The sequence below is a fragment of the Cnephaeus nilssonii genome (genome assembly GCF_951640355.1).
Source record: "Cnephaeus nilssonii genome assembly, chromosome: X".
Classification (NCBI taxonomy): Eukaryota; Metazoa; Chordata; class Mammalia; order Chiroptera; family Vespertilionidae; genus Cnephaeus; species Cnephaeus nilssonii.
Window position 1 is genome coordinate 27,582,532 of NC_137071.1, and position 27,874 is coordinate 27,610,405.

The 27,874-nt window shown below is 39.6% G+C and overlaps 1 protein-coding gene across 5 annotated transcripts in view; it reads left to right on the top strand.

Annotated features, from left to right (window-relative positions):
* Positions 1-27,874, top strand: part of CHM (CHM Rab escort protein) — a 259,080-nt gene that overhangs the window by 226,193 nt on the left and 5,013 nt on the right. For 4 of the 5 annotated variants that reach the window (XM_079765428.1, XM_079765430.1, XM_079765429.1 and 1 more), the window contains 2 exons: positions 11,769-11,867; positions 23,222-23,379. In XM_079765428.1, coding sequence (XP_079621554.1) covers positions 11,769-11,867; positions 23,222-23,379 — 257 coding nt within the window. Of the gene's footprint in view, positions 1-11,768; positions 12,157-23,221; positions 23,380-27,874 lie in introns of those variants that run through there. The other variant, XR_013813233.1, reaches the window with a different exon arrangement.

Consider the following 27,874-nt stretch of genomic DNA (forward strand, 5'->3'; position numbering starts at 1 on the left):
TCTCCCCATTGTGGCTCCCTGTTTGGGTTTGTATCTGTGTATTAGGTTGATCTGCTAGTGATAACCATAACGGTGAGCCAAGTTATTTTTCCTCCAGGGTCCTATCTCGTGATGCCAAAAAATGAGCCTAGCAGACCAGAAGACTTAAAAGTGTAGAAAATTTATTACAAGCAGATTCAGACTCCCCTCACGGGGAGGGGGGACCCCATAATGGGTTTCCCCTTAAAGCCTTGTAGTCCAGGGATATATATTTGCTACAAGCCTGCTTCTATATCTATCCATGTTGTCACCTGATTTATTCCCTCAATTGTTCTTGCTCAGCAACAGACCTGAACTTTCCCTGTTTCTATGTGTTCTTTCTCTGTTCCTGTGCTTAACTTTCTCTGTTTCTATGTGTCAGTACACCTTATTGTTGTAGGCCCTCCCTTGTTTCCCCATGCCTCCCGCTTTGAGTCCAGAAACATTTCATTATTTTTGCATGGTTGGTTCCTATGATTAGGCTGCTCAAACTGCTGTGTTTGCCTCTGTCTATGTCCCACCTGTCTTTGTTTACCACTGGACCCCTCCCCTTCCTGCATTTCAAGCTAACATCTCTTACTAGAAGTCCCAATCTCTACTGTAGGACAATGTCAGATGTTGTTTGTGACTGGGTCTGAGTACCCTTTTTGGAGGTATCAGCAATCCACAGCTTGTGGCTTCCTCTGTTGAGGCTGGGTGCCTTTGGAAAGGACCAAGATGTGCATCAGGGTCTGCTTTTCCTAGTCCAGGGCCTGGGATTAGATCAGGCAGAGACTCAAAAAGCCTCCAGAATCCCACCTCTACCTGCAGTCTCATTGACACTGAGACTTGATTAGCATCTGGCTATCAACCACAGGGTGGGGCTATAGATCTTCCAACATGGTGGGGCAACTGCCTTTTCCCCAGGCTAAAACCGCCTTGATAGCCAAGGTCCTCAGGATAAAGATTTCCTCCACAGAATGAGGCAATGACTCAGCACAGGAAACCAAATGACTCAGCACAGGAAACCGGGTTGGCTGCCCTCCAGGCTCCTACACCAGCGCCCCCAATTCTTGCTTCTAGTCCACTTGGCTCTCCCTCTGCCAGAGCCCAAGGTGTGTCTGCACACAAAATTTTTTGCTTGGCCTTTTAAGTAGGTGCCAGCATTTCCAGCCATTTTTCACTGGCAAACAGCAACCTTGCTGCTTTTTACAGCCAGATGTTATGTGGTCACCTTTCTCAGTTCTGGTTTTCTGGGCTGGGGAGCCCATATTGGTGTTTAGACCCCAGAGTTCTCAATAGGAACCCCCCACAGCTTAGATATCCCTCTGTATTTTCAGCTGGTACCTGTGGGAACCCAGGCAGCCCCTTCATGCGTCCACACTTCCTACCAGTCTCTGTGGTCTCCACTTTCCATCTTTGGTTATCAGTGTTCTCTCCAGTTAGTCTGTACTTTATTTTTCAGGGTGTTTTTACCTTATTTTATTTGTATTTCCAGTTTGGTCCTGAGAGTGTCAGTGTAGCTTCAATTTATGCCACTGGCATTTTAGAATCTCTGTAATATTTATGCCAGTGAAATTATTACATTGTTTTTTCCAACATACCACCTATTCACTAAAATTTGTTAAAAATATCAGTAAATTGATAACAAAAAATTATCCTTGTTCTAGATAAAAAGAGTTCATGTTTATTTCTTAATCCTCTATGCTTTCTTCATATGATAACATGCACTATTTAAAAAGTCCTAGATAATAGTTATAATAGAGCTAATTTATTTATATATAACAAGATTTAAGAAATACTCTGAGCTAGAAACTGACATTTTTTCATTCACTTGCTTTTATTAATTGAAGTTTAACTTTTTTCCCCCTCTTCCTTTTCTTATGCTTTGTGGCTGTTCATAGACTATAGGAGTCATTTGTAATTCGGACATTAAAAATCCTTAATGGTGTATTTTCCTGCTGCTGCCCTAATTGAGAGTTGTTGATGTCACAACCAGTCATATTTGTTCTACTCTTGGTGATTAGCTTGCCTCTCTTCTGAAACAGAACTATTCTGATAATATCACAGAAGGCTTTAAATAACTTTTCCTGTTCTTTTGATTTTTTTCTGTTTCAAGTCAGAAAAAAATTTAAAAAAGAGGATATGCCATGTGTTTATGGATCACAACTTGTTCTCTGCTCATTGAGGTTAAATAGGAAAGTTTTGAAAGCCAGTTAGAAATACCCCAGCATGTAAACACTGGTCAATAATGTATCATTTATTTAGCACTCCATAATGTCCTGTAGACTCTCCAAATCTAGTCTTTAGGTAGCTGAAATGGATTCTTTTAGGGTTGAAATTTTTATTTTTTAAATAGTTATCTTTCTAGCTTGTCTCATTTCTTTGACATTCTATACTGAATATATGAAACATTTTAACCTTTTTCTTATAACTTAGGAATGGCATGAACATTATTTATTATATACCGTTGTAATCCAGTAATGCCCTTGAGGCCTATTGAGAGGTGTTTAGGCCTATTTGTTCTTTTGCTAAATGACCCTATACTGTCATGCTTTTATCATTTCTTGCATCTACATTTTATATGTCTTCCTCCAGCTGTTTTCATGCAGCTGTTAGGATGTTTTTTCTGGCAGCACTTTTCACTGAACTCCCTTCCCCCTTGTTTGCTGTTTATTATCGGCACAAGGCCAGAAAACAAGACAGCCAAAATTGTTGAAATTGCGTGTAATACAATCAAGTTCTGAGCTTGTGGTTGTTAGTATGTGGGCATCATACCACCTACTTTTAAGTGCTGAAAAGCCTTTTTAGGGAGAGTGGGGGTTATACTTTCGGGTTCTTGCTTGTTTGTAAAAGACCTCTGAGTAAGATGTTACTGTAATTGTAATATAAGCACAGGTCAATATTAGTTAAGTTGGTATTTTGATACAATGATAGCAAATCATTGTTACCCATTAGGGTTGCTTTTCTAAGCAAACCTAAGTTAGACTAGTTATTTTTTTTTAAAAAATAGTAATGATGCCCGGCCCGTGTAGTTCAGTGATTGAGCATCAGCCTTTGAACCAGGAGGTCACGATTCGATTCCCAATCAGGGCACATGCTGGGGTTGTGGTATCGATCCCCAGTAGCGGGCATGCAGGAGACAGCTGATCGATGTTTCTCTCTCATCATTGATGTTTCTATCACTCTCTTTCCCTCTCCCTTCCCCTCTATAAATCAATTTAAGTTTCCCTCTCCTCAGCTTATGTGATTTAAGTTATTGAGATTTTTAAATATTTTAAATTTATTTCTTGTGTTTTCCAAAGCTGAACAAGTCTTATTTTTTACATACATAGTTCATCTTTGAGAACATAATCTGTATTTTGTACTATTCTTAATCCTAAATGAATCTAATATATTTATTTTTTTAAATCATTTGCAAATGAGCAAAATGCTATCTCTGCAACCCTCTGTTTCATATTTAGGTTCAGACACTTTACAGTACTTAAATCATATTCTAGGCAGTTTGAAATCTGTTTGCTTTTTTCAAAATAATAATCCATCAGTAACAGCTGGTTTATTCTGGGATTTGGTGTTACAGGATGTTATTTGTTTTTGATATGATTATATATTTGTGAATATATATAATCATGTATAAAATAATGAATGATCAAGAATACTATGTAGGTACTGATTTATATAATCTTTTCTGCTTTTATGACCCTATAAAGAAAATGTTATATGCCTTTCATAAAAATGAGTTTACATAATGATTTGAAGCAATCATTGGTGTCTGTTTTATTTGTTTTTGAAAATGTGACTATATAAATTATTTTTTTAGTAGTGTCACAATGCACAGATTTGATTTTATAAGTAAAGTTATTTTTTCTTCCTGATTTCAAGTTGACATTCAAAGGTGTTATTCATTAAATTCTATTGAGAAAGTACAAGCTGACTCTAGAGTTACTCTGGAATTTTTCATGGGTGGATTAAAAAACCAAATTGTGTACTCATATGTCATCAAACTCAGTTCCTCACCTGGTGTCATAAAGAAAATGTCTTTCTGAACTTTTCTGTCTTATTAACATAGTCATATATTCTTACTGGAACTATATTACATGAGTTACATTTGGCCTTTATGCCTATATGACAGACAAGCTATGAGCCACATTGATCCCTATTTATACAAATTATGTATTCCTAGTTAAGTTGCACTAGGAAATGCATTTGCTGACTAGCATTTGGAACAATTTATGCCTACTTACACAGAGCAAATGACTACTGTATGTTATAATCTCAGAAGCTTGAGAAATAGATTTCCTACTTCTTTCAGCAAGCATTTACTTAGATTTCATACTCACTTCTAATGCCATCAGCTTTTGGTTTAAAATCTTTCATCATTGAAAGAAACATGGCCAATGAGTAGGGAGTAAAGTCATAAAACTTTAGAACTAGAAAGAGGTCTTGTAGATAAACTAATTACACCACTTTCACTTAATAATGAGGATGCTTAGGCCAGAGAGGTAAACTGACTTGGCCAAGTAGATACAGAGAGCAATATTACACCAGATCTGCATAACCATTCTCTAGTATATCACCCTGCTACTATACATAAGACTTGTCACTTTTAAATGTGCTCATTGTTATACAAATTATGAGTAGAAATCCTACTTCTCATGTGTTTAATTAAAAAAAAACAAAAAAACTTGTAAGAGAGCAGTATCTTATTATATGATAGATCACTGTTCTAAACCCAGTTTTAGAGAACTGAAAGTGTGTTCTTATTTCTAGTTTGGTGTTGATGATGTCTACTTCTGAACATCAGATGCTCTTTGTTTCAGTGGTGCTATTTATGACTGGCACTTCACCCAAGTTTTTTCAAGTATTACCCTTACGTTCTATGAATTAAATCTTATTTTGCACCAAGGTTTCTTAATGCCAACACAAATCTAAGTATATTGCCGACAGAGGAATTGTGACAGAACACATTTTGTTATCTTTTAGCCCATTAAGACTTTAAGCAGTTGCTAAATGAGTTAAAAGGAACATAGTTTATAAATGGTAGTCAGGGTTTAAAATATTTTCTTGAGTCAGTTATAATTTCACATGATGCCAGTAGGTAACGTTTCCACTTCTAGTACATCTTCAAACTCTTAGTAATAGGTGTTAATTGGTACTAATGAATGTAATACGTTTAGGAAAGTACTTGTCCCATCTGATCTAATTTGTGGTTATTTTTAGCATTTATTGAGCAAGTTAATCCTGTGGAAAAGAATTAAAGTTACAGGATGCAAAGAAGCATTTTAATACAGAGTTAAATTTTAGTAGAAATGTGGCAATATATGTTTCATTTTGTGACTACTTTAATGTCTTAGGCCTTTAAAGATTTTTCTCATGTATTCCTTGAACTCTTATAAGTTGAAATACACAATATTTCATCATAATCAAATAATTGCCAAGAATGTAGTTTCTAACTTTATAAGTTTTGATAATATAATAGTAAAACTATAATATCACTTTTTAAAATGTATTCAATTGACTTAAATACCAGAGATATTTGATGCCCATTATCACCCATTTAAAAAAAAAACATGGAAATGTAATTTTAAAAAATTTTTCTTGGACAATAAGCCTCTGGATTAAACAATACAATTATTATTTGTATAAAATTAATCAAATGATAATAATTATTATAATTTTAATAAAGGATTATTAAAAAATAAGTGTATTGAAATGCGTTGCTTAATAAAGTGGAAGGAGGCTGGATTGAGCATCTGGACAATGACATCCTTATAATTTTTATACCTAGTGAAAAGTCTTCTTGTATCTTTGTACACATCTTAGTTTTATGATCCCTGCCTTATGTGGCAGGCTGCACCGTAAACAGATTATTACAATTACCCAACATCATTTTGTGACTAACACCAAAAACTCTAGAGGCAGCCCAAGTGGGTTTGCATTCCAGGTCTGAGTTCCTGTTCTTCTTTTTATTAATTGCTTGGCTTTGGGAAATCTGCTTAACTCCAGTGTTCTTCTGTTTTCGCCCCCGTAAAATGAGGCTAACAGTTGGCTTTTGCATAGCTGAAATGAGATAATACTTTTAACTTGCTTAGAATAGTGTCTGACAAATGCAAGTTAGCTGTACAGTCAATTCTGCATAATCTTTTAAATTCTCTTGAAAATTTTATAGGCACATCTTAAAATGTCTGTGAACATTTTTCAGACAGATTTAAATAATTTCAGGATTATCCATTGATACTTTTCTTACCTCTAACCTGGTCGATTAGGTAATTTTCTACATTTCATATAAGAAAGTAGGAAAATGTTCCCTGTTCATGTGTATGTATATATACACTGAGTGGCCAGATTATTATGACCACCCCATTAGTACTTCGTTGGGCCACCTTTTGCCTTCAATACTGTGGCGATTCTTCTTGGCATTGACTCCACGAGATGTTGAAAGGTGATGCAAGGAATCTGACACCATGCCTGATGAATAGCACTGTCCAGTTCTGTGAGATTTGATGGTTATGGAACCAGCTGCCTGATGGCTCTTTTGACTTCGTCCCACAAATGCTCAATTAGATTGAGATCTGGTGATTGTGGGGGCCACCTAAGCAAGGTAAAGTCTCCCTCATGTTCTTGAAACCACTCCTGCACAATACGAGCACCGTGGCATGGCGCATTGTCTTGTTAGAAGAAGCCATCTCCACTGGGATACACCATCAACATGATAGGATGAACTGGATCAGCAACGATACTTAGGTATGTTGTGCTATTTAGACGTTCCACACAAATTAAAGGGCCCAAGTCATGCCAGGAAAACATGCCCCAAACCATAACACTGCCCCCACCAGCTTGAAGGGTTGTACTCACGCATGTAGGGTGCATGCTTTCATGCTGTTTCCGTGAAATTCTCACTCTGCCATCTACATGATGCAACTGAAACATGATTCATTGGACCACATGACTTTTTTCCAATGCTCAACTGTCCAATCCTTGTGTTCCTGTGTTTTATCTTGGTAACTGCAGGTAGCAAAGGTGTTCGAACAGGCCTTCGGCTTCCATATCCCATATGATGCAGTGTATGGCTAATTTGCCTACAAACGTCAGGTGGTCATAATAATCTGGCCACTCATTGTATATTTGTAGACATACATATGTCTTTTTAAGTCTATCAGTACTTAATGTCTGCCTATGAAAGGGAAGCAAAGCCACACATATTTATTGAATGCACACTGTGACAATTATATCTGACAAAGAAGAGAAAAATCGACTCTAAAACTTGACCTTACAAAGGAATTATAAAAGGCATGAAGATTAATAAAGCAATTTTGAAAATAATCTGAATTTTTAAAAAAATAACATTATCTGTAATCTTTCTGATTTGAAGAGAAGTAGTGAATTCAAAGTAACCTATACAAGGAAGTAACATAGGCAACAGGAAAAGTAGGATGGGTAGGGGAAAAAAATGGCCAATTATATCTTAAACTAGTGGCCCAGTGCACGAAATTTGTGCATGGGGGCTGGGGGGGAGGGTGTCCCTCAGCCCAGCCTGCACCCTCTCCAATCTGGGACCCCTCAGGGGATGTCCGACTGCTGGGGGATGTCCTGTGGGATCGGGCCTAAACCAGCAGTTGGACATCCCTCTTGCAATCCAGGACTGCTGGCTCCTAACTGCTCACCTGCCTGCCTGCCTGATCACCCCTAACCACTCTGCCTACCGGCCTGCTCTCCCCCAACTGCCCCCCTGCTGGCCTGATTGCCCCCAAATGCCCTCCCCTGCCAGCCTCATGGCCCCCAACTGCCCTCTCCAGCCAGAGGCCCTCCGTGGCTGGGCACGGAATGCTTGCCTCATAACTGGGGCGATGACACAAGCATTCCACGCCCGGCCAATCCCGCTGCCAAGACAGCCAGGCCGCCAGACAGAACATCCACTCTCATCTCATGCAATTGGTTTAGTTACATCATAAATTCCACCCCCACCTCCATTCAGTAGGAAATACCAACTACCTGGAACCTATGGAATAACGCCTGGTGATTCCCTGCAGGTGTCTGAGCTGCATATGTGGGAAAAGGTAGGATGTGTGTGTCATATACATATCTATCTCACAGATGTGCATGCTGATGGTAAAAGACACACAAAATCAAGAGAGTTGGCAACTACACCTCAGGAGCAATGACTGGCAAGAGACTAGCTCTAGACTGTAACTTCCCAAGCCTATCGCAGTACATTTCTAGGACATGTCCCACCTCTGTCATGCCACCTGCTGACAGGAGGCTGGCTCCTTCACCGCAGCTGTTTTGTGTGGATCTTTTTGACCCCTGACCTCCCAGCATCCTCAGCCAGTATGTCAGGCATGCTGGTCGTTCACAGGGTCCCATAGCCACGGGCTGTGCAGGCCCCCGGGGTGATGTCTTGTTAATCACTCAGTGTGGGCAGGCAGAGCTGCCCGAGAGGCTGGCCTCTCCCATGGGCACACATGGCAGGGGAAAGCAGGAGGGAGAGGCCCTCAATACGCTGGGTGCTCTTGAGAGCTGCCACTCCTGGCAGGTGATCATGTGACCCTCCCAGGTGGGAAGAGAAGCCGGGCAGCCGTGAAACGTAGGGTCCTCCCTAAAAGGCGACCATGATGCTGCGGGCAGTACGGGCTTTCCCCTACATGCGTGGTTTCTGAACTGCGTCACCTGGACCTCCAGCCTCTTTAACAGCATGAGACTCAGAGGAGGGCTATTCCATAGACCCCGCTCTCCGAATGCACTGGCAAGGCGATCATCTTGCAGCACTGGCGGCTGTACTTGGGGCTCCATGATTCATCCCGTCCTTGACCCTCCAAGGGCTGTGAGACCTGCCAGGTTCCCTCCAGGGCTCTTCCTCCCATCCGCACCTGGCCTGGCAGGGAGGCCCTCCCTCCGGGGTGGGGCACAGAACACTTGCCTTGTCACCGCGGCAATGAAGCAAGCATTCCGCCAGGCTGCTCATGCTGCCTGCTCTCAGCGGCTGCCCCCCCAGGACTGGGGGACTCCGATGGGGCTGAGAGGACTGGGTGCCGACATCTTGTGGCTATGGGTGCTGCCATCTTTGTGACAGAGTAACAATTAATTTGCATATTACCCTTTTATTAGATAAGATTGTAGATAAATTAATAATGTAGCATCAATGTGAAATCAAGGTATAGATATTAGAATTCAGGTTATGAATTTCTTTAATTTTTTCCTAAGGATTATTATAAAAGTCATTTAAGTACAAGATGGTTATCTGACTTTACTACTAGAAATTTTTGTTAGCACTCCCTGAACTTTGTTATATTATTAGGACATAAAGGATATAATTGCACCAGTGTATTTCTTTTATGTATCCTGTTTTACAGAACCAGTAGTTTATCATTAAGATTTTTTAAAAATATATTGTTTATAAATTTATATTTATGTTTATCTCCTTTTTTCCTAGTATACATTAATTGAATAGGAAAAAACTGGAGAAATGAGAACTTTGACATGAACATTTATATTTTATGAGACTGTGGGATGAGGAGACAGGACAGTTTCTCTTGAGTGTTATATCAGGTATTTCTGCCATTGTAGTTCTATACTCTGTTTAATTCAGCAATTATCCGAAGAGTTAAACTCTCTCCCACCAAAGTTATATAGCATTTGAAAAATATAACTGAATTAGGAAAAATTTTGTTGTGAAGGTTATTATTTATACCTTTTGAAATAATTAGTACCATACATTCTACAATATCCCAAAACCAATGGGAATCTTTGTTAAATTCATGTAAAAACATTGCTTAAATAAGGTAGATCTTTTATTAGGTCATACATAAGACAGGAACCCTCTTAAAACATCAATTATTTTGGTAGATCTGGAAAAAATAAATACTACAAAATTTGATTTTAGCACACATGGTTAAGAGTCTCTCAATTTATGCTTAGATATATATAGAGAGAATAGTTGAATGTGGAATGAATTTTAATAAAAAGATTCCTATTCTGATGTTGGCGCTCATGGTCAGCACACAAGACAGCTGTCTTCTTGTGTTTTTCTTTTTTAAAGTCAAGCAGTCTGAAATAAACTTTTAGAAAAAAAGTGGGTGTATTTTTCTACTGGTGTTTTGGGGGAAGGAATTTCTCAGTATGTACTGTTCTCTAATATATTCTCTCTACCATTATCCTATCCCTCCCAAACCCTTTCCAGGACCGTAAGAATTTCTCCCATTTAAGGATCCCCTTAGCCCTTTCTTTCAGTGCATAGACCTTTTCATCCTTCCTTTACCTCTGTATGTATGCCTTTAGGAATTCTAAATGCATTAGGCTACAGTATTTCTTATCTGTGAAGGGCTGTTTTTGGTACATGATATTCTCTAACCCTAACATTCTCTGAGGTCCAAGCCCTATCTGTCTTATCTATACTAATAAAAGGGTAATATGCTAATTAGACTAGGTCTACGGGACATCTTTCGGACGTCCGACTTCCTTCTGGAGAGTTAGGGGGTGACCAGACCAGCAGGGGAGCAGTTAGGGGGCGATCAGGCAGGCCGGCAGGGGAGCAGTTAGGGGGCAGCCAAGCCGGCAGGGGGACAGTTAGAGGGTGGCCAGGCCGGCAGGGGGGCAGTTAGGGGGTGGCCAGGCTGGCAGGGAAGCAGTTAGGGGGCAATCATGCCAGCAGGCAGGCAAGCGGTTAGAAGCCAGCAGTCCCGGATTGCAAGAGGGATGCCCAACTGCTGGTTTAGGCCCCATCCCAGCAGTCCCGGGTTGCGAGAGGGATGCCCACAGGGATTGGGCCTAAACTAGCAGTTGGACATCCCCCGAGAGGTCCTGGATTGGAGAGGGTGCAGGCTGTACTGAGGGACCGCCCCCCATGCACAAATTTCGTGCACCAGGCCTCTAGTGTGTGTGTGTGTGTGTGTGTGTGTGTGTGTGTGTGTGTGTGTGTATACACATATACATATATATATATATGGCTAATATGCAAAGTGTCCACTCGGGAGGGAGACCGGAAGTTCAATAGCTCGGTATGATGTGTGCTGACCATCAGGGGGCAGCAAGGAACGAAGGAAGGCCCTGGCCGGCAGCCAGAAGGCCCCAATCGATCCTGATCGCCGGCCAGGGTGAGGGACCCTATCTGTGCATGAATTTCGTGCACTGGGCCTCTAGTGATTTTATAAATGCAAAAGGAAGTGATTTGGAATTTCTGAAAATATTACAGATTCTTTTAACTTGTACTATTTTATGAACTTTCAAGTAGATATATGATTCAAACTAAACCAACAGTGTTCGCCAAAAAGTTTCTTAGAGAACCGTATAATGACTAGATGATTTGTTGTTAACTTACCAGTAAAGTTTGTATAAATGGGTTCTTCTGTCTGATGAAATGTTCTCTAGATAAATAAATATTGCATTTCCAGTCTTTTTTACACAATTATTTTGTTTGGCAATACTTTATCAACCCACTTTGGGAATGTCATAAGGATAACATAAGTTCTTTCTCTGAATAAATGCTTTCCTAAGCTTTTCTAATCTGCTGGTTTTACAAAACGAACCAGCAACTACTATTTCTTCTTAGGCCTCAGTGTGCTCTAGCATAGTTATTAGTTAACACATATGTTAGCTGTTTGGTTAACAAACACAGCATATTTTTATAGTTTTTACAATTCCCCCTATTGCTAGATTATAAATTTCCTGAAATCCGGAGCCATGGCTTACTCAACTCTCTATTTCCCATGGAAATAGCTTAGTGCCTTGAATATGAGTACTAAGTGAAATTCATGGTAATATTTCTTTCTAAACAGATTTGGTTCATCTGACTTGTACATCTTCAAAAACAGCAAGAGAAGATTTAGAACCAGTTGTGCAGAAATTGTTTATTCCATATACCGAAATGGAGATGGGTAAGAGCAATAATCATCTATAATAATAAAAGCATAGTATGCTAATTAGACCGGATGTCCTTACAGACGACCTTCCAAAAGAAGCTGGGGCTGCAAGGGAAGCCTGGGTCCCAGGTGCCTGCCAGCGGCCGGAGGGAAACCCGGGTCCCAGGTGCCTTCCAGTGGCCAGAGGGAAGCCCAGGTCCTGGGTGCCAGAGAGAAGCCAGTGCTGGCAGCCTGGGGAAGGAAGGCCTACCTTGCACGAATTTTGTGCATTGGGCCTCGAGTAAACAGTATTCATGATCGAAAGGTAATATAACCACTTTACTCCTCTTAAATTCCTCATGAAATTTTCTGCAATCTGAACTGAAATGTGAAGTAATCAGCAACAATGCTTACATGTCTTATTAGGATGATTGAGCACATTCTTTTCCTAAAAATGGGAAAATATTCACTCCATAATGGTAAAAGAAAAATATACATCATTCACATAATATATATAACTAAGTGAAAAAAATGTATATTTATATGTATACATACTCACATGCATAGAAAAAAGACTGCCAGAAATCTCAATTTTGGTGGGGTTGGGGACAATATTTTTCTTTTTTAATTTTCTTTATTTTACAGGTGTTGTACAAAGAGTATATATTCCTTTATCAAAAAGAGGTGTCTTCATCTATGAAAAAAATGATTCAACTGAGAGATGAAAATATCGATTGATAAATGTAGTAATACTTCCTAACTAATTATCTTTCAAATGCATAGCATGTTAGTGATCTGATAAATATTTAGTTCTCAAAATAGATATGACACCATGCTACTTACTCATGGTGGAAAAATACTTTTCAACCACGGATTTCTTTTTTATTGTTTAAAGTATTAATTAGATATGTCTCCTTTTTCCCCCTTCGGCGCCTCCCTGGCCACTCCCACCCCCCAGGACAAGCCCCCACCGCCCCAGTGTCTGTGTCCATTGGTTATACTAATATGCATGAATTCAAGCCCTTTGGTTCATCTTTTACACACACACACCCATCCGCCAACCTCCCCTGCCTTCCCTCTGAGGTTTGACCGTTTGTTCGGTGTTTCTCTGTCCCTGGATCTATTTTTGTTCATCAGTTTATGTTGTTCATTATATTCCACAAATGAGTGAGATCATATGATATTTAACTTTCTCTGACTGGCTTATTTTGCTTAGCATATGCTCTCTAGGTCCATCCTTACTGTTGCAAATGGTAAATGTTCCTTCTTTTTTACAGCAGCATAGCATTCCATTGTGTAGATGTACCACAGTTTTTTAATCCACTCATCTGCTGATGGGCACTTAGGCTGTTTCCAAATCTTAACTATGGTAAATTGTTCTGCTATGAACATAGGGGTGCATATATCCTTTCTGATTGGTGTTTCTGGTTTCTTGGAATATATTCCTAGAAGTGGGATTACTATGTCAAATGGCAGTTCCATTTTTAACTTTTTGAAGAAACTCCATACTGTCTTCCACAGTGGCTGCACCAGTCTGCATTCCCACCAGCAGTGCATGAGGGTTCCTTTTTCTCCTCATCCTCTCCAGCACTTGTCATTTGTTGATTTGTTGATGATAGCCATTCTGACAGGTATGAGATGGTACCTCGTTGTTGTTTTGATTTGCATCTCTGGGATGATTAGTGACTCTGAGAAAGCCATTATGCTCAATTAATATTTGACAAAAGAGGCAAGAGCATACAATGGAATCAACACAGTCTCTTCAATAAATGGTATTGGGAAAATTGGTCAGATACATGCAAAAAAATAAAACTAGACCACCAACTTACACCACAAAAATAAACTCAAAATGGATAAAGGACTTAAACGTAAGACGGGAAACCATAAAAATCTTTGAATTATCGATAGGCAGCAAAATATCAGACATATGTCGTAGCAATATCTTTACAGGTACAGCTCCTAGGGCAATAGAAACTAAGGAGAAAATAACCAAATGGGACTAAATCAAAATAAAAAGCTTCTGCACAGCAAAAGAAACCATCAACAACACAACAAGAAAGCCCATTGCATGAGAGAACATATTTGCCAATATTATCTCCGATAAGGGTTTCATGTCCAAAATTTACAGGGAACTCCTACAACTTAACAAAAGGAAGATAAACAAGCTAATCAAAAAATGGGCAAAGGACCTAAATAGGCATTTTTCTAAAGAGGACATACAGAAGTCCAAGAGACATATCAACCACAGATTTTTAATCTTATCTCCTTATATCATTGGATAGCTCTTATAGTTGTGAATGGAGCAAATTAGAGGGTATTTTGTGTATAAGTGATTTAAAAAAGCCTGTTGAATCTTCATTTATATGAAATAATAGTGATTTTTATTATAAGATTTGCGTGTTCTTTTGAATCTTGGCCAGTTTCCTCATTGACTCATATATCTTCATTTTCATTGGATGTTACATTTGTTCAGAAAACCATTTATTTACTCCTACATAGTATTTCCTTTTAGTTCATCTCCTGTGTATCTTACTTGTTTTCTTAATATAGAGATAGTGTGTAGATAGTCATTTATCCTATCTAATAAAAAACGGAATATGCTAATTGACCCTCACACTGTAGCAAAGATGGAGGCGCCCACAGCCAATAAGGAGGGAGTATGCTAATTGGCTGCCCCTCCCTCAAAGATGACGGCGCCTACACACACAAAATGGTGGCGCCCAGTCCCCTCAGCCCCGCCGGGGCGGCAGGCACGTGACAAGGCCAGGCCCACCCCCAGACAGGCCCAGCCACTCTGCACGCCTGCCTCTGGAGTCCCCTAGTCCCCTCAGCCCCCCAGCTACCCAGGGCTGCCCGAGGCTCAGATAACCAGAGCCGGCCGAGGCTGGTGCTGCTGGCAGTAGCAGCAGCAGTGGTATGATGGAGCGTTGCCTTCCCCTGATCGCTGGGTTGCCTTCTACCCCTGAGGGCTCCTGGACTGTGAGAGGGGGCAGGCCAGGCTAAGGGAACCTCCCCCACCCCCCAGTGCACGTGCACTGGTCCTCTAGTGTTTACATAAAAACACCAACCGCTCTGTTCTCTGGAGCTAATAACAATATAAATTAATTAACTTATTTTTGAGCTGCCTGAATAAATCCCTACAATCTAAAAATTTACTTCACTTTAGTTTGTAATTTATTTTTTTTCATATTTGCATTTTCTTCATTGGAAAGGCTCATATAAATGTTTAGAATATTGTTAAACATTTTATTGCAAAGTTATGGCACATGATAATATTCCTAAACCTGATTTGGAATCATAGTTTTATCTTTGGCTTTAATTTCTTCATTTATAAAAGCTCTGAACTCCTTTATTTCTGAAATTTTTAAATAATTTTTGTTTAATTTTATTGTGTGATAGTCTCAAATAATATACTAAATTTAAATCTTGTATCATTGTTCTTCACTTTTTAAATGCATGTAATTGTTCTTTCTTAAAAAATCAAGTGAGGGAAATTACATGTTCATTACTTAGCTTCCTCTAGCCATTTTAGACTTTTAAACATTAATCTTAATGTTGAAAGTGATCCCATTTTGAAATGATGTATTGTTTAGGACCTGAGTAAAATTCTTTAGTAAGAACTATGAGCTCTGAGGGGTCCTCAGGTGCACTGAGGCACTGAGAGGCCAGTTTTCACTAACATATAGGCCTTTTTATCATCAGGATGAGGTAGTGGTCATATTTTAATTAAAATGTCAGAACAAATACTGTTGGAGTTATTGAAAATGAATCACCAGATAAAGCGAGCACTGGGCCGTGGCAGGTCAAAGAGGCAAAGTCACCTGGAGAAGAGAACTCAATTCATTTTCCTGCCTAAATGAGGAAGAAGGAACTTTATGAGCAATATGAACTTTTAATACATTAAAGCACATTCTTCTCTGTAGCAAAAGCCACTGTTTTTACAGATGGATGGCTTTTCTTATGTTTTGATAATTTGAAAATTATATGAAACCTTATTCTTTAGAGCATTGTAAATATTTTGTTTTAAAATGTGTGCCAAAGAGCCCTAGCCTGTTTGGCTCAGTAGATAGAGCGTCAGCCTGTGGACCGAAGGGTCCTGGGTTCAATTCTCGTCAAGGGCACATACCTAGGTTGCAGGCTCCTCCTAGGCCAGGATGCAACCAATTAATGTGTTTGTCTCACATCAATATGTCTCTCTGTCTTTCCCTCTCTCTTTTACTCTCTCTAAAAATCTATGGAAAAATATCCTCGGGTAAAGATTTTAAAAATAATAAAATAATAAAATAAAATATGTGCCAAAGGAATAACTTTATTTGAGTTTTTTTTCTTTTTATTTGAATTCTATATTCTGTGTAATGCTTTACTTCATAAGCCTTTGTGAAAGTCAGCCTATTCACTGGACAAGGAAGTTTATTTATTGTAAAAAATAATGTTCTCTTCTCAAATTCAGTCCTTTGCCATTGTATCTGAGAAATTTAGTTAGGTTGTGACGATTTTCCTCTATTCCCTCTCTTTCTTACTTTTTTCCCATTTTAGGTATTAGCCAGAACTCTTGATATAATGCTCTGTCTTAAGAAGCCGTTATACTAATACTTCCAAGACCCTACCTCCCAGGCTTCTTTAAGAACATCAAAGATCTCTAAACCCTTCCTTACATTAATACAAAGAAATGTCAAATGTTTTATGCTTAATAAACCTGATTCTGCAGGTGAGAAAATTAACTGATTGCTCACAATTCACATATGTATTTATTCTTCTAGACTTCAGAGTATCCTTCAAAGCACGAAGTGAGCAGTCTCACTGGTAGAACTGTCCTAAGTGGGGTTTTTTATTTTACCTAGGAAATTGAGATTTTTTAAAAAATATGAATTGAAGCTAGAATTTCATTAGTACAGTATCTTGAAATGTCTACAGTGTAGTATCATCACTGCATCATCTTTTTTCTTGTTTTCCCTCCATTGTGCATGGCATGTGGGGTTACCTCATTCCATCTCATTCATTTCCTATCTCAAAAAAATAGCACTTCCTAAAAACAGATGTTCCCTTATAAGTGTTATGTTTTTTATTAAATATATTGGGATGACATTGGTTAAAAGATTATATAGGTTTCAAGTGTACAGTTCTATGATACATGGTCTTCCTTTTGCATTGTGTGTCCACCATCCAAAGTCAAATCATCTTCCGTCACCATATATTTGGCTCCCTTTACCCTTTACTACTCTCACCCCCCTTCCCTCTGGTAACTACTATAATATTGACTGTGTCTATGAGTTTTCAGTTTTATATCCCACATATCAGTGAAATCATAGGGTTCTTAGGTTTTTCTTATTTTGCTTAACATACTATACTCAAGGTCAATTCATGCTGTTGCAAATGGCAGTATTTTATCTTTTCTTAATGGATGAGTAGCATTCCATTGTATATGTGTACCACATCTTTATCCAATAATCTATCAAAGGGATGTTATTTTGTAATTGGTTTCTGGTGAGGGTGTTAATCGTGGGACTGAGAAATCAAATGCCTTATCTTAATTCATTTTTGTATTTGTTGTGTCCAGACTAGATCGAGGCTGTGACAGTCTCCTACTCTTGGTCTCATGCCACTCTGATATGTTACTAAAATAGTTTGCTCTCCCTAAACACAGCATTCATCTTTAGACCATTTATTGCTTTTATTTGGTGTGCCATTGTTGATTTTCATCTGCATACCTTGTTCTGTACTTACCCCAGTTAATTTGCCCAAGGACCTATTCTAAATTATCTATAACTGTTTAGGCCTTCACACTATCTACACTAATAAAAGAGAAAGATGCAAATTGACTGTACCTCCATGACGCCCACCAGCCAATCAGGAGTGAGTATGCAAATTAACCCAACAAAGATGGCAGGTTTATTTGCATATGCAGGTGCCAAGCGGCCAGGGGCGGGGTGGCGCCAAGCAGCCTGGGTCCCAGACAGGCGCCAGGCCCCAACCCCAGGGTCCTGGGACCATCGGCAGCCCGTGGTGGCGGTTTGGGAAGCGCCAGGCCCCGCCCGCAGGGTCCCGGGACCATTGGCAGCCTGGGAAAGCGGTCGGGGCAGTGCCAGGCCCTGCCCTCAGGGTCCCGGGACCATCGCTGCAGGGTGAGAGCAGAGTGGGCGGCTTGGAGAACTTTGCAGAGTGGGAGGGCACCAGAAGGAGAGCAGAGTGAGAGAACTGGCGGCTTGGAATTAATTCACAGAAGAATAAAAAAGATCATGGAAAAGAAATAGGTGTGACCTGTTTAGATTAAAGTAATCAGATACACCTTCTGGGTGATGGCGATAGTGATGGTAACATGTGAGATAGAACAGAGTGTGAAACTTCCTGGGGTCAGAAGCAGCATGTGGCCTCCAAGGGTGTGAGGAGTCCAGTGAGTGAGAGCAGGCAGGGAGTGGGACATGGGCGGGAAATTAGGTGAAAGAGGGAGCAGAGGCCAGATGTCCACCATGATTTATTCAGATAAATCTTAAAATAATTACCTTGGCATGCCCAGCCTGCATGGCTCAGTGATTGAGCATGGACCTATATACAAGGAGATCGAGGTTCAATTCCCTGTCAGGGCACATGCACGGGTTGCGGGCTTGATCCCCGGTAGGAGGCATGTGCAGGAGGCAGCCGATCAATGATTCTCTCTCATCATTGATGTTTCCAGCTCTCTCTCCCTCTCCCTCTCTGAAATCAATAAAAAAAAATATTTTTCAAATATTACCTCACAGCCTGAGTTTTCTCTAAGTCATGTTTAGTTATGTTAACCATTATCACTCCAGGATTAAACAGTGTCTGTGAATGGGTTTAACCAGCATTCCACCCAGGTGAACACTGTAATTTGGTGATAAGAATGTAGTTACAATAGTTTGTAGTAATCTACATGACCCTTGATGTTCACTAAGGTATGTCAGAACATTGTACTAGGGCTAAACAGTGTACTTTGTACTTAAAAAGAAAGTGTTTTCATAATATTTTTTTCAGAAAAATTATGTCTATTAATGTAAGTTGTGCATTTAATAATCCTGTACTTTGTTGTCTATGTATACACACACATACATACATACATAAAATTGTTATGTGGGCATAAATGAGTTGATGGAAGATAAATTAAGATTACATATGTCATTACCTAGCCCAGCCCTGGCACTGGATTAGACACTTTATTTGTATCTTACATAAGACAGTAAATTTATTTTATTTTGCCTTCATCCACATAAGAATGGGGAATATAAAATTATTTTCAAGTCTCACAAGTAACATTATTTTATACTATAAAGGAAAGTGTCTAAAATACCCTGGAAGCCCTAGCTGGTTTGGCTCAGTGGATAGAGCGTCGGCCTGCGGACTGAAAGGTCCCAGGTGTGATTCCGGTCAAGGGCATGTACCTTGGTTGTGGACACATCCCCAGTAGAAGGTGTGCAGGAGGCAGCTAATTGATGTTTCTCTCTCATCAATGTTTCTAACTCTCTATCCTCCCTTCCACTCTATAAAAAATCAATAAAATATATTTAAAATACCCTGGAAATGTAAGCTAAAATGAAATATATTGCAAGAAGATTTTATAACTTTCTATAGGAACGCTATGAACAAATGTATGCCAGTAATTTAGATGACTTTCACAATTGGTGTAAATTATTATACACCAAACAGGGTTACAGTGGTTCATATGGAAAAATACATGCAGGTTATGATTATTCCAATAGCTTTATTAACTCTGTTTTGCATATTCACAACTGTAAATCTACTTTTGCCCCACCCTATACATAGGAGGTTTTTACAACAGCCTAGTAACACAGCCAGTTTTTCCCTACCTACAACCTCTTGCCTATCACCTGAGGCAAGGGCGCTCAACCTTGGCTGCTTATGAGGATCACCCGGAGAGCTCTTAAAGTCTCCGTGACCAGGCCTCTTCTGAGATAAACTCTAATCTCAGGGGCAGGGCAGTTAGGGGCCAGGCATGTCTGCCTTGAAAGCTCCCTGGGTGGTTTTAGTTGGGCGGGCAAAGTTGAGAATCACTGTGCCAGGGTCCTCTGTGTAGCAATGGAGGGCTATCTTCAAAACATGCATGCACTTGGCTTTTCAAAAAATGTCTGTCCTTTTTCAAATCCTACTCTGCTTTCAAGTCTTCAAAGAGTTGGCAGCTGCATTGTGAAGCCTTCCCATTTGACACAGCCTTTGATACTCAATCTACGCTGTGCATACATAGCTTTATTATAGCTCACACAGAAATAGTCATTTCTAATGGGAGGAAAAATGAAATACTAAACTGAAAGCAAGTTCTTTGAGGGCAGGGAGACAGATGGATAGATGCTAGATAGGTAGATAGACAGATAGAGGTATCCTATGTAATAAAACCCTAATATGCAAATCAACCAAATGAGAGAACAACTGGTCGCTATGAGCGGGGCCTAACCTGGAAGGCAGACATCTCCTGAGGGGTCCTGGACTGAGAGAGGGTGCAGACCAGGCTGAGGGACCTCCCTCACCCCCCAGTGCACAAATGTTGTGCACTGGGCATCTAGTCCTATATAATAAAGAGGTAATATGCAAATTGACCATCACTCCAACACACAAGCTGGCCATCCCCATGTGGTCAAAGATGGCTGCCCCCATGTGGACACAAGATGGCCGCCACAAGATGGTCAGCAGGGGAGGGCAGTTGGGAGGGACCAAGCCTGCAAGGGAAGGCAGTTGGGAGGGACCAGGCCTGCAAGGGGGGCAGTTGGGGGTGACCAGGCCTGCAGGGGAGGGCAGTTGGGGGCGACCAGGCCTGCAAGGGAGTGAAGTTGGTGGGGGACCCGGCCTGCAGGGGAGGGCAGTTGGGGGCAATTGGGCCAGCAGAGGAGCAGTTAGGCATCAATCTGGCTGGCAGGGGAGTGGTTAGGGGTGATCAGGCTGGCAGGCAGAGTGGTTAGGGGCAATCAGGCAGGCAGGCAGGCTAGCGGTTTGGATTGTGAGAGGGATGTCCATCTCGGACATCCCTCAAGGGGTCCCAGATTGGAGAGAGTGCAGGGTGGGCTGAGGGACACCCCCCCCCGCACAAATTTTGTGCACCGGACCTCTAGTCTAATTGAATAAAATGAGCTATTACAGATAACCAGTTTTACCTTTGGCCAATTGGTATATTCCTAGCCAAACTTCTGCAACTTCATTATTTTTTGACAATTGTGTACTTCACAACTACATGTTCTTTTTCCTGCTGTCTTGCTGCCTTCCAGCTGACCTCAAAGAAAGATGAAGCAATTATACCGTACTTTCCAGCGTATAAGATGACTGGGCGTATAAAATTTTCCTGGGTTAAAAAGTCATTTTATGCACCGGAAAATACAGTATATTGGACTATATTGATGGGATTAGATATAATGGATTAGATATATTGTACTACCGTATTTTCTGGCATATAAGACAACTTTTTAACCCAGGAAAATCTTATATGCCTAGTCGTCTTATACGCCGGAAAATACAGTATGTTTCTTTGAAAGTTTTAAGGGCAAAGCCTGATAACTCCCTTGTATCAGGAGCATTTATCTTCATCCTAGTCAACTTCTCATCTTCCTCATGGTCTCTTTTTCAAAGCTTTGACCTCTATGAAATTTATTTCCTATAACTTATTAGATTATTCATTTTCCCCAACTTTTATTTAGAGAAAGCCCTCCTCTGACCTAGACCTTTCATGAAATACAAGCTCTTTGTATATGCTCAGAAACAGACTGGGTAATATTAAAGGACTTCTAGACCTTAGCCCACTATTCTGCAGTGCTCCTGGAATCTGGTGTTACAACTCATAGGTGGTATATTTAATTATCTTCCTATAAGATGTAATGAAACTAAACTCACCATTAAGTGTACTAACAGCCATATGGTTTTAGTTGTAAAATGAGTTCCTTTTGTCTCTTTATTTTGTCAATAAATAGGTTTTGACATCTATTGTGTGCTTACCTTAACTTAGTGATACCTTAGACTCATAGATCTTGGTATTAGAAAGGAGTATCTGAAAGGGTCACATTTTACATTCAGAGTTTCTTCATCCTATCATAGTGATAATTTTGGATTTTTCAGGATGAATTAGAAAAATAATATATTTGATATTCTTGTAATAGAGATATTTTATATTAAGTACTATAAGATCCTATTCATCCTGAATTGGGGAATGGGGCATTCTTGTTAATTGAATACTGCAATTAGCTTAAAATTTCCAATTGATTACCAATTTAACAAAAGTTAACCAAGTAGATAATTATACCTTTAGCATTTTATTTATGATTCATGGCTTTGGGTAATCTTCATATATATCTATTATCATTATATAGAATTTGATTTTTTGTTCAGATTCAGACTAAAGAAAATGATGTAGTAAGTAAATATTTTAACAGCAATATTTTTGTTTTCATTATACCTGAAAACAGGATTAAAATCAATTCAGAAATTATTCATTGAGCATGTGTTGTGTACTAGGCCCTGTGTGAGGGAAACATAAAAAAGCAAAAGATTAAGGACTAAGTTTTCTGTGTATCCCCTGCTACTAGCCCAATCTCTAGCACATAATATAGATGTTTGCTGTTAAATGAGATTATGTGTGCTAAAACAACTTGCAGTATCAAACCTTATTTCTGTTTGTTTGTTGGTCCCCATTAATTTTGTAATCCAGCAGGACAATGTGTTACTAAGCTAAAATGTCAAAGTTTTAATCCTGTATATGCTATTTTTAATGACAGCTTCATTGAAATATAATTCACATACCATATAATTCGCTCATTTAAAGTGTAAAATTTAGTGTGTTTTAATATTTGTGCAAACATCACCACAGTCAATTTTACTATATTTTCATCACCTCACAAAGAAACCCAAACCCATTAGCAGTCATCCCCCACTTACTCTCATTTCCCCACAGCCCTAGGTAACCACTAATCTATTTTTTGTCTCTGTGCATTTGTCTATTCTGGGCATGTCATAATGCCATTATACTATCAAATTACTATATAATTTTTAAGTTGGTTTGTCTATGTGATATGTAAGAAACCAATGTGTGCTATTGTCTTTAGAGGTATAATTTAAGGATAAATGTAATCATAAGCTCTTTGATACTGGTGAAGAGAAATAATACAAATTGGAGAGAACACAATTGGAGTTAAATCTAAGTAACTTACTAATAATCAAATTAATTTTAAAAATCTAACTTGTCTTAGGTTGAAAAGCCATTGCTTGAAATATGCATATGTATTAGAGTAGGAATATGAATGCAGATTTAGTATTGTATATATACAAAGCTCTAATTTATTAAAATACATACTCATGACTTTGTTAGTAATTGACTATATATTATAGTTATCGACAAGGCAAATTGTGGTTTACATGTAAGTAAAATTTATGTCTTCATTTAGAAAATGAAGTTGAAAAGCCAAGACTTCTATGGGCTCTTTACTTCAATATGAGAGATTCTTCAGACATCAGCAGGAACTCTTATAATGATTTACCATCCAACGTTTATGTCTGCTCTGGCCCAGACTGTGGTTTAGGAAATGATAATGCAGTCAAACAGGTAAGGCTGTTGGTGTTTTTCATTCTTGTGTTAAGAAGTTGGTGTGGTAGGGAAAGTGAAATGTTTTTTCCTCTGCGGGTTGGAAAAAGACACTAGAAAAGTATCTTTCTCATTAATATCATCTCTACAATTTGCCCTTAAAGTTTTTTCTATAAACAACAAAGCTACTTTAAATAAAGTATCAGATACTTTCACGTTTTGAATATAATGATGAACTACAAGAGATCATTTATGAGTTCCACTGTTGGAATAAGAATATAAAATGCTACAAATACACATTCAGAAAAATGAATTTATAATGCCAGTATTCTAAAGAAACATTGTTTCTAATTTAAACAGTTGGCCTATCATTGTATTATTTTGAAATTCACAGACTTTCTTCTCTGTCAACCTGAGTCATTTATAAAGGAGAGTACCTAGTAAGACAAACAAAATGTAGTTTTAAAATGGTCTTAAGGCATTTTCTTATCTAAGAAAACAATGCGTAACATGGTTTTTCACAATTAATATGATTCCTTTAATGTTTCCACACAAGCCAGTGTCCCAAAGGCTGCTATTATAGTTGCTGAGGAGTGTGTTAAATGAAAGTGGAATTTTATGACAGTACTCCTGGGCAGGGCTATGAAGAGGTGTGGGGCAGGCTGACACAAACTGCTGAAAGTGAACTATGATTCCATTAAGCTGAAGATTCATATGCATATATAAATATACTTTTATGCACTTGACAGAAAGTGAAGAATAGAAAATATCATTTTGAAGCACAAGTCTAAACTTTTGAAAGAAATAGTTGTCATATATGTCAATTGAATCAATAAATGGATAATTTAACATTGTTCTAAGACCACAGAAGGAAATTTCAGTCCAACTAGGGACAAGGATCTTATAGGAGCAAATGGCCTCATTGAACTTTTAATTTTTAGTAATAGCGGCAAGGCCATGACCCATACATTTAGTTTTCCACCAGAGTCGTTGTTTCTCATCTTTAGGGTCTAATGGTGATCCTGGATAATCATATTCAGCCAGTGATTACAAAAGCAGGAAGTCACAAGTCTCATCCATCATTCTTTCTATTAGTTTAATAGGAATCCAAGATGGTTCAAGATGTACATTTATGGCTTAAAATTACCAAGTCATTTTTGCTTTGATGTTCCAATTTTTTCCAAGCAGAAATTGCCAACAAGTTTTCAGCCAAGTAGCTTAGGTCATTTTTATTCCTGAGTGAACTTTAATGTTTTTTAACCAAAATGGAAGGCCTTTTTAATAACAAGTGATCTAAACTGCAAGGTAAAAAATTATAATTAAATTATAATTTTATTATGAAGCAATTTGCTTCCCAAGAACATAGTTTTCAGGAGTATAATATTGTCACAGTAGATTATAATAATAATGCTGGTTTGGGTACTAATTATTACATGCTATTAAATATAAGTAGTCTTTAAGTTTGTTACATAGCTTTTAACTTCACATTAGGAAGAAAATATTATAATACCTACTTTAAAGGACATCAGTAATAATGTACAAATAGCCAGTTTATTCAGATAAACTGTGTTTTAATTTCAGTATATCATCCTGTGTTCATCCCATTCAGTAATTGATGACTTCTCTTTGCTATATTGTCTATAAAAGCTCTCAGATTATCACATAGGCTTTTCCTATGTAGAAAACATAGGCACCTTCTTTTCTTTTTTATAAATAAAGCTAGAGGCCAAGTGCACGAAATTTGTGGACTCAGGGGGTCCCTCAGTCCAGCCTGTACCCTCGCAGTCCGGGAGCCCTCAGGGGATGTCCAACTGCCGCAGAGGCAGGATAGGCTCCTGCCACGGCTGCTGCGCTGTCCAGGTGTGAGCCTGGCTTCTGGCTGAGTGGATCTCCCCCTGTGGGAGCACACTGACCACCAGGGGGCAGCTCCTATATTGAGCGTCTGCCCCCTGCTGGTCAGTGTGCATCATAGTGACTGGTCATTTCTCCATTCAGTCTATTTGCATATTAGCCTTTTATTATATAGGATGCTTCATTTTACCGTTTAGCAAGTTTGTGTCTGCTTTAAATTATTTTTTTTTCAGAGAGGGGGAGAGAGAGAGAAACATCAATGATGAGTGAGAATCATTGCATTGATTGGCTGCCTCCTGCACACCCCACACTGGGGATTGGGCATATGCCCTTACCTGGAATCGAACCATTACCTCTTGGTTCATAGGTTGACACTCAACCACTGAGCCATGCCAGCAGGCTGCATCTGCTTTTCTTATTTGCAAATGTATAGATGTTGAAAAACATAGACCTATCTTCCTTGTGTTCATAAGGAACTATTTATGATTTGAAGACATGCTAAAAATATCAAATGATCTCTTTTTAATACTCACAAATTAAAGTTGTGTGCCAGAGCACACTAAGACATTCCCTATTATCACCACAATGATGCCAACCTAGGTGATAGTTGTGACTCTTTCTGTGACTTGCTAGTTTTTGTAGTTTATATTAAGTTTTTTTCTGAGCTTGATATATGATCTCTCTTAATACAGCTATTGTGTCATTTACCCACACATACTGATGAACAGACTTGTCTATGGGCCCTTACTTCCAAGGAAATTATAGCACACTCCTCCTCATGGGCCCCCATCACCTAGTAGTTGTCACTACCATGGGAACAATAATAGTTAAATAGTACTCTATTCTTTGTATTATACTTCAGGTATAAAATGAGTTAAATTGGCTGGTTTGGGCTGGATTGGCAACCTAATCACCATTTAGAACATTGTTTTTATGGACAGATTAGCAAATCACTTGGGACTTTTGGCACATTTTTAATTTGAAGATAAGCTTTATAGGTCGTATGAACTATCAGTATCATTAACTTCTCCTGCCATTGTGGGAGAGGGCAATTTTAGGTATCATATTTTCTGAAGTTGCCATTCATTGAGCATTTTCTGTGTGCTATTCACTATCCTAAGCATCTCATATATAGTATCTTATTTGGTCCGCATAACAACCCTATGAGGTAAATATCCATGGTCCCCATTTTACAGATGAGGAAGTTAAGGCCCAAAGGGGCTAAATAACTTGCCAAAGATCACATAGCTGGTAAGTTTTTGAGCCAAGATTTAACCTCAAATCTGTTGGGCCCTAGTGCTTGTGCATTCATCTAGTGTGCTATGCTACCTTTGTCTTGTTAATGTGGATATATCCTAAATGCATTTAGCTGCTGAATTGCCAAAATAATTATTTTATTTTGTGTGAATGTATGTTAAATAAACATAGGCATATCTTAAATAACTCATATTGTCCTCTTTGTACTTTCCAATGTAAGGAAACCAAGTCACAATATAATTAGCCATTTTTAATATTTTTTAACCACATGAAACTCTTTATCCTTTAGGCTTATAAGGGGCATGGAGAATTAAAAGTTGACAATTAACTACTCTGAATTGCCCCCTTTATGAGAACTCTCAGAACTGGGGCTTAATTGGCAACTGCAACACCGCCAATAAAGTAACAATAATAGACTTTCCAGAACATGACAATTGACCAAAAAAGATTCCAGCAGTTAGAAAGATACTTCAGAAATGCTAGAGTCTGGCTGTAGAAAATTGGCATCAGTAAAGGCCAGTGGCAAATGGGCTAATGGTGGGAGTTCCATAGGCTGGTAGAGCACAAATCAGGGTAGTGCAATTGCTTGGCAGTCTTAGGAAAGAGATTGTTTATGACAGAGGTATACAAAAACAGATCTAGTGGGATTCAGCCACAAGGACCAGGGTTCAGGAGAAAGTCTATCTTATAGGGAGGTGGTGAAAGGGAGACAAGGTGTAAGGCACAGAACTGGAATAAAAGTAAAAGTAAAATTATTATATTTACTAGAGGCCCGGTGCACAAAATTCATGCATGGGGTGGGGGGTGTTCCTCAGCCCAACCTGCACCCTCTCCAATCTGGGACCCCTCTCATAATCCAGGACTGCTGGCTACCAACCGCTCGCCTGCCTGCCTGCCTAATTGCCCCCAACCACTTCTGCCTGCCAGCCTGATCACCCCCTAACCATTCCCCTGCCAGCCTGATCGATGCCTAACTGCTCCCCTGCTGGCCCGATTGCCCCTAACTGCCCTCCCCTGCTAGCCTGGTCACCCCTAACTGCCCTCCCCTGCTGGCCTGGTCACCCCTAACTGTCCTCCCCTGCAGGCCTGGTTGCCCCCAACTTCCCTCCCCTGCTGGCCCGATCACCTCTAACTTCCCTGCCTTGCCAGCCTGCTTGCCCCTAACTGCCCTCCCCAGCTGGCCTGGTTGCCCCCAACTGCCCTCCCATTCAGGCCTGGTCCCTCCCAACTGCCCTCCCCTGAAGGCCTGAGCCCCCCCCCCAACTGCCCTCCCCTATAGGCCTGGGTCCCCCTCAACTGCCCTCCCCTGCAGGCCTGGTTGCCCCCAACTGCCCTCCCCTATAGGCCTGGGTCCCCCCCAACTTCCCTCCCCTGCTGGCCCGGTCACCTCTAACTTCCCTGCCTTGCC